The 8,090-nt window shown below is 39.9% G+C and overlaps 1 protein-coding gene across 1 annotated transcript; it reads right to left on the reverse strand.

Moving 5' to 3' along the window:
* Positions 1 to 3,680: 3,680 nt before the first annotated feature.
* On the reverse strand, positions 3,681 to 6,542 carry BTG4 (BTG anti-proliferation factor 4). The gene is made up of 4 exons (XM_073321056.1): positions 6,370 to 6,542; positions 5,628 to 5,765; positions 4,391 to 4,589; positions 3,681 to 3,872 (listed from the first exon to the last, which is right to left on the reverse strand). Exons 1-4 carry the CDS (start codon positions 6,540 to 6,542, stop codon positions 3,681 to 3,683), a joined length of 702 nt encoding a protein of 233 aa, XP_073177157.1.
* Positions 6,543 to 8,090: the final 1,548 nt, after the last annotated feature.

The raw sequence follows: 8,090 nt of genomic DNA on the forward strand, positions 1-8,090 counted from the left end.
ACATATCAATATAGTCAGAGGCCTGCTCAGTGCTGAGCCTGCTAAGACATCCTTAGGGTTAGGGTTAACAGCAGTGGAACTAAACCAATTGTCCAATCTGTACAATAGGTTTATTTAAAGCTACTGTCACATAAATTTCAGAACTAAAGCAAGCAACAGTGTCCCAAAGGCAGATAAACCCCTGCTACATTCAGTATTTAAAGAATAAATGTGACATTTTAGCATTCAGGTCATGCAACTGAACTGTAAACACACTGTAAATCATATGAAGCTTCTAACCCCAGCAGCTTCCTTTTGTTTTCCATGTCAAATGACCTTTACTGGCTGACTTTCATTAAGAATATTTGCTCAAAGAAAAAACAATATAAAAATCTCCTTTATCCAGTTTTCTACCGGAGTAAATAAGGCCTGTCACAACATCTTTGACATGGTTGAAGGGTTGTTGTTGTTGTTGTGTTTCAAACAAGCAGTGGATGAAATCCTCAGCTGGTCAATTGCAGTCGTTGGAGCTATGCTGATTTACAACCGCTAAGGATCTGGCCCAGTATTTTTTAAAAGGAATGGTAAATTCCATTCATCTGCTTGCTTAGCATCTTAACATCTCAGGTTACATTCTGAGTGGACAAACTTACAGGGATTGACTAGAATGACTCAGGTTTCGTTAAACGTAGAGGGATAGCAGGGTTATGGAAGAGAGAATCATTGTTTCTGTAGCAAGTCTTCTTCAGACTGCCTCAAAAGCTGACATTTCATCTGAAAATGTTTTGGGTGGGGAGGATTCAGAATATTCCAGGGCAGTGTAAAAAGTGATGTCTTTGAAGATAAATTTCAGACGGAGTCCATAAAGGGCTTTTAAAACCAATGCTGACGTGTCCTCCCTTTGTATCCTTACCGTCTGGTGCATGAAGAGGAACAGGAACCTCTTACTCCATACAAATCTTGAGGACCTGCTGAAGAATAAACTATCTGTAAAGAAGAAAGTGTGTTTCACCCACACCTCAGCAGGCAGGAAAGAGAACAACTTTGGTGCAAGGATAAGGTGAGAATGATTTTTAGATGTTTTAATAAGTGTCATGCAAATAATCTGTGTTCTGGAACGAAGCAAGTCTATTCCAAGACCCCTCATTTGGTCCTGACCTTACCATATGATATGGAGCTGATCTTCCTAGTCTGAGAGTCTCAGATGCCATGGGATGAATAAAGAACAGCAGCCCAAAATTCTCTGCTGGTGGAATTCCACTGACTTACAGTTCAAGCATGAACATGCCACAGCAATTCTGGGCCCTGAATTTCAAGCCTAGGTCACAAAAAGTGACTTGTCAACCTTTTCCTTTGTTTCTCTCCATCCTCCCACCACTGTTTTATCTAGATTAAGTTTCTGCCAAATAGTCCTCATCCTAGTCCCTCTCTCTTCATGACAGAAGCAGAGATATTGCTTTAGCTGTGGCATTTCTACTGTGTCTTATTTTAAGTCATAAACATTTGCTTCTATTGCTTCAGCTCGGAAGAGGAAAGCTGCTCTTACTTCAGCCTTTCGGAAGTGGAAGATAAGTTGGATACATTAACTGAGGAATTGGTGAAAGTCATAGAGGAAGAACATCATTTTTTAAAATATGCAGCCAGTGAAGATTTGCTCTTTGGTCAGTTTGAGATAATTGGTTTAGAGAAAGACTGTTTGGTAAAGCAAATAGAAATATTAGAAGGCAGAGAGGTGTTTAAGTAATATTAAGAAAAAAAATTGGTGACTTACTTCTAGCTTGGCTTTACACCAAAACAAAAAAAGAAACGTTTATTCCAAGACCAGTGCATTATTGTTGTTTTTCCCCCAAACTCACTCATAATTAAATCTGATTTAAAAGAATGTAAAGTAGCTTAAAAAGTGACAAGACCCAAGGCTGATCGACTCCCTCATTTCTTCTGAAATATCTATTAATAATAATAAACAGTCAAGATACCTTGGTTATTGTCATTGCACAAGCATGTGAAATCTCAGTTAACTGTCAACTTAGCAAAGGAATGCAAGTGGGGTTTTAGAACAGAACCCCCATCAGTTCTGGTTATGGTGCTTAATAAATGTATTTTGATAACACTATATAGCGCTAACCACTATAAACATTGGAGAAGACTGTCACACTTCTCCATAGCCTTTAAACTTATAGGAAGACAGTTTCCTGTCCCATAGAAATTCTAATTCTGAAAGGTGCTGAGTACCTCTCACTTAGATTGACTTCAGTGTGAGCTGAAGGCTAGATCCTCAAAAAGGTATCTAAGCTCCTAGCTTCTGGGTGCAAGTTCCCTCAACTCCTTGCAGGATGAGCCCCTAATTTACACTGGTGTGATACAAACAAGAATCTGAAGGAAAAGGAGCAGATGGCATCACACAGGAGATCAGCAATACAGAAGAGCATTTTGTATATAGATTTGAATAAGATTTGTTTCTGTTGCAATTGTTGTGAATCATTGAATGTCTCTGCTCTAATACCGTCAAACAGCTGACACAACTGTATCCAATTGCTTCTATATTCTTAAGTATGTGATTTGATTGTAGTGTTTTATTAAAAATATACCTTTTTAGAGTTCCTACATCAAACTAAACTGTAATTTATAAACTGCATTCATTTGTGAAAATGCAAACAAGTTTTTTGAAAACAAAAAAACCTAAACAGGTCAAAACTGAAGTGGCAGGTGTCCAGGCTCTGAGGTGTACTACAGAAGTAAATGGGAAGCATTGCTCCTGCATTCCCAGCACTACTGTAAGTAAGTCACCTACCAGATTGAGATTGTTAATTTTTTGGATAGTTTCCTGAAGCACTCTGTTAGATTGCTGTTAATATACTAACTCTGTAGGCTCTTTATGAAGACTTAAATAGAAATACTGCCCAATTTACAACAAAAGATAGTCTCCCTATCTTCTGCAGAGGGATCAAGTGGAGCTATTAATCAACAGCAACTTTGTTTCAGAAACAAATTAAAGAAAGAATAGGCATAGATGAGAGAGTCAAGGCCCGTGTTGATCCTTGCTGCACACACCAAATAAGAAATACTAAGTAATTAAGCAGGACTTGTTTTGGTTATATTTGAGCCTAAGAAAAGAAAAGGACCCACCCAGACATCTGGAGCTGCAGGAGAATTCCAGGATCAAATACAGGATTATTTTTGGCTGTAGCTGTGATGGAGAGAGGTAGGCTTATGCATTATCTCCACCACAATAAAGCATGTTTAGGTCACATATACTTGTCTATTGGTCATTGAATCTCTAAACTACAAATTTCTGGTGAGTTCTATCCTAAGAAAATATCAATTTAGGATGATCTCATAAAGAGCTTTCAGTAGAGGAGGGAAGAGTCTTTTGGCATTCACCCTTCACACACCTGGTGATAAATCACAAATGCAGTATTTTTAAAAAAAACAACTAAATTTATTAATCTCCATGTTTCCTTTTTAAGTTACAAATAGAATTACTAGTTTTCAGTATCTCTTATCAGAGCAATATAAAAATACATTAAAAGTTTAATAAAATCTTTACATTTCAGGTACATAAAATTAGGGAGAGAGAGAAATAAAACAGACAGGAGAAGGCAGAATTAAGCGTGTTTTTGTGGAAACATCAAGCTTCCCACCACAGAGTCCAGTATTTTACTGACCCGTAAGAGCCAGGTTAGAGCGGGGCAGGCACTGCTCTATCGGTTGGTATTCACCCAATGATATCGATCCATACGAGGTCCAGAAAAAGCAGCTGTTGGCCAGTAGCATTTGAAGCCCTTGTGCTGGGGATAGTAAACAGTCGCCTGATGAAGTCCATTGGTTCTGTAGCTCTTCTTCTGAGGGTACCGAGACCATGGCTGAATGGGCAGCTTGCAGTAGTCACTGAACTAAGAACAAAACCAATGAGGAGTCCTTGTAGCACCTTAGACTAAAATTTATTTGGGCATAAGCTTTTGTGGGCTAAAGCCCACTTCATCAGATGCATGGAGTTAAAATATATATATATATATTATAGCACATGAAAAGATGGGAGTTGCCTTACCCAGTGGGAGGGTCAGTGCTAACAAGACAATTCAGTTAAAGTGGAAGTAGCCTATTCTCAACAGTTGAGAAGAAGGGGTGAATAAGAATAGATTAGAGATTTGTATTGAGCTTGGCCTCAAGTTCCTTCTCAGGTATTACAGTTAGTGTAGAGATAAAGTCACTGCTTATTCATGCACATTTGTTGATTTGGGGTGACAGGAGGATCAAGAGCAGTACAGGCAGCCTACAGCGGTACTGACAGAAGAACTTGAGTGGGATAGCTTGGTCAATCTTCCCCAGTAGATCATATTATAGGCCAGACACTAGCTGTTTCCTCCTTTACAGCAGGAAAGAATGTTAGGACACACCACCAGCATCTTACCTGATAGACACTGTTTGGGTTGCTGACCGTAGGGATAGCTTTAGCTTCCTTGGTATAGCCCTCCTCATCTGAGGAGGTGCCAGAATGATAATCTGAGGTTGCTTTGTCAACAGCATGGCTGATGCGTTGAGAGAGTTCTCGGTCGTCCTCAGAACCTTCAAAGTGAACGACCGTGAAAGGCAGATTCTTCTCACCATACCTAGAGTGTGTGTGTGGGGGGGGGGGGAAGAGAGAAGAGTGTTTGCTCAATTTATTGCATAATACAGCTTTGCACTAATACTGTAGAGGTCCACTGCTATTTACTCACAGACCCACAGAGCCCCAGGCTTTTAGTACTCTCCTATTACTTCTTTCCCATTAGTGGCAAGAAGTCACTGTTGCCTGTTTGTGTCTTAGCAAGATATTAATTCAGGAGGTTCTGCTGTATTCCAGACTGAAGGGACTCCTCCTACAGGGGGGTTGGTGAAGAGTTTTAGACTAGCCCTAAAACTTCTCTACTGGCAATGTTAAAGTGCTGCCATGCCAGCGCTTTAACATGGCTTGTGTAGTCGCAGCAGAGAGTTCTCTCCCAGCGCTCTTAAAAAAAAAAAAAAGACACACAAACAAAACAAAACCACACCCACCTCCACATGGGGCACGGCTCCTAGCAATGGTGCCCTGCCTACACTGGCACTTTACAGCGCTGAAATTTGTAGCGCTTGAGGGGTGTGAAAAAACACCCCCGAGCAAGAAAGGTGTAGCGCTGTAAAGTGCCAGTGTAGACAAGCCCTTAGTTTGAGAGCTTGGAGCCAGCACCAGTCCCGACAGTTTAGAATAGAACAAAGTGCACCCTTCTAATCATAAAAAGAAAAGGAGGAGTACTTGTGTCACCTTTGAGTGAGCATAAGCTTTTATTTGAGCATAAGCTTTTGTGAGCTACAGCTCCCTTCATCAGACGCATTCCGTGTGTAGCTGACGAAAGCTTATGCTCAAATAAATGTTAGTCTAAGGTGCCACAAGTCCTCCTTTTCTTTTTGCGAATACAGACTAACACGGCTGCTACTCTGAAACCTTCTAATCATGTTTGACTAGTTATAGGATTGCAAGAAAATCCACAACTCCTAATCATCACATGCTCCTTTGCCAATACATTTTTAGAATCCTGTCCACACCTGGCCTCTGGAATGCACTGTATGCAGTGTAGCTGTGGACAACAAGGAGAGCAAGGGTGTAACAGTCACCCGAGTTCAGGGCTCACCTGCAGCACACATCAAATGGATCAACCCATATGGTGATCTCTCTTGGCAAGCCAAGGTTATCAAAATCCACATTACTGTCATAACAAGCTTGTTCCAGTACAGGATCTCTTGTCTGATGTTTGTTTATCCGTATACACCTAGAGAGAGAATAAATAAGGGCGACTGTTATGCCATAGGGCTTATGTTTACTGCAGTTAACTCAAATCCTATTTGCACATCAAAACCCTTAGGTCAAGTGTGGTGGTATTTTAAATTCAGATTATCTGTGCCCTAAGAGCTATTCAGGCTAAAGCCTGAGTTAGCACAAATCAGTTGCCAACACAACCATTGTTGCTCATTTGTTATTTTGCAGTGTAGCCACTTTCACTCAAGTGGAGATTAACTTGAGTTAACTCTGCAGTGAGAGCAAGCCCTCAGTTATGCATGCATTCTTATCAAGAAATCGTTAGCTTCCCTAAGCGTGCAGCCAGCCTGCATTACCACATCTGCTCTATTCCTTGGCCATTCATTCCGCCTATCAAGCTTGACAGGAAGAAAAAGTTCTTCATAAACCCTGTTCAGTTCGTTGCTTTTTCAGCATTTGCCTTGTGTGCTTTACTACAGCCTGTATTATTATTCCTGAAGTAGTTCCTACATCTTTACATGGATGTTCCCAGAGCCTTATATTCTGTCTATTCCAGCTTGCTAGACACTGCTCCCCCTTTTACCATAGCACCAAAAGCACAGGGCCAAGTCTGTTACCTGAAAGCTTGTCCCCTAGATGGGTTGTCTAGGTACCAGTGGTTCTTATACTTTTCAAACAGTATTGTTGTCAGCTTAGCTGCAAATTTCTCAGTTTTGAGCTTGCTCAGTTTGTCTTGCTTCTTCACCAGCCTTGTGATGAAAAAGACTGTGGCAGCAATTTCATCTTTCATTTTCTTTTTTAATCTGGAGTGCAGGAGGATGTACTAGCTGTTAGACCATCACTGTAGAGAGAGATAACTATGCTGAAGAAACTAACTAGCATTAAGGTACTAATTAAGTTTCAATAAGGGCAGAGGGTGGAAGGCCTAGACAAGCAATGCCAAAAAAAGACCTTAGACATCCTAGAGACCAGGAAGTCACACTACAGTGTTTGGTCAAACAAGACTCAAATATTAAGCAACAGCATGACTGTCCTCTTCATCCTTCTTAGTCTAAGGAAGACTTGTCAGTTACACTATTGCCAGCCCCAGGTGTTCAACCTTCATGAATCAGATCCTCCCCACAAGCCACCATTTTGCTTTAAAGGTTGAGATTTTAAGAAGATGGGGTTTGATTTTTGAAGCCTTTAGGGTGCACTCAGGTGACTTTTCAAGCTTCTCTGCAATCATGCCAGCCAAATGCATTTGTTTTTAAAAAAAGCAAAAGTCTCAATTACAATTCCAGGAGCTGGATTTCCAAAAAAAAAAAAAAACCAACAAACAACACCCAAACAAACACACCCATCAAATATCAAAACTCATAAGAGTCACAAGTTGTCACCACTATAATTAGTTGTATAAATTAATAATGAAGGATTTTAGCTAGGCTACTGTTCTCAGTTTATTTAGAGCAACCCAATAGAAAAAGACTGTCACTCCAAGAATGAGCATTACTTTAACAAGTACCAGTTGTAGGTCTAACAACTTATAAACAGTGTAGAATACAGGAGAGTTGATATTAAGATTATCTAATCTTACCTAATAAATTGCTCCTATTTACAGAGAAGTTACCTAGTTACAGATGCTACTTACATTACTCATCACTGAAGTATTCAGCACAGTATAAGAATATATAGAGAAATAGAAGACTAGGTAGTGCTCCCACCCAACAGTTATTTTTGGTGTGTTAGAGTCAAGGGTCAGCAACCTATATTAGAGAGTTACATCACTTCATTAACCCTCAGTTCACACAGGCTGTGTAGTGATACAGTCCTTTGCCATACCATAAAGGAGTAAATGTTACCTTTAAAATAGACCCTGTCCAATAAAAACTGATAAAATTCCAGCTACTTTAAAACTCTCAGATATACTTTAACTACAATAAACAATTCAAAATATGTTTGACAAAAACATGATTGTTGCCTTAGTAAACCATATACACAGAAGCCACCCTCACACATACCAACTGTCATCACCTACTCTTACAAGCTGCAATCTTCTACTCTATAATCTTCTGCTTCAGGTGTATATAGAACTAGAACTCAACTGGCTGTTAAGAGCTTAACAACTGAACAGGTGTATTCCATTATGCTGAATACAACTTGCTTTCTTCCAAGGGTGTAACACTCTGGATGCTTTTTTCCAGGCCAGAAGAGAGCTCTGTGCAGCTCCTTAACTTGTCTCTTCCATCAACAGGAGTTAATACATTAAAAGATATTATCTGATCCACCTTGTTTCTCTCATATCGCGGGACCAAAGGAACTACAACAACACTGCAAACATTCAAAACTACTGTCAATT

The sequence above is a fragment of the Lepidochelys kempii genome, chromosome 22, assembly GCF_965140265.1.
Source record: "Lepidochelys kempii isolate rLepKem1 chromosome 22, rLepKem1.hap2, whole genome shotgun sequence".
NCBI classification, from domain to species: Eukaryota; Metazoa; Chordata; order Testudines; family Cheloniidae; genus Lepidochelys; species Lepidochelys kempii.

Excerpts from the sequence above, each read along its gene's own strand:
- BTG4 (XM_073321056.1), bottom strand. The coding sequence starts at position 6,542 with ATGAAAGATGAAATTGCTGCCACAGTCTTTTTCATCACAAGGCTGGTG. Across the intron at positions 4,590-5,627 it reads CCATTTGATGTGTGCTGCAG|GTATGGTGAGAAGAATCTGC; the intron begins GTGAGCCCTGAA and ends CACACACTCTAG. Across the intron at positions 3,873-4,390 it reads ACCCAAACAGTGTCTATCAG|TTCAGTGACTACTGCAAGCT; the intron begins GTAAGATGCTGG and ends TTTTGTTCTTAG.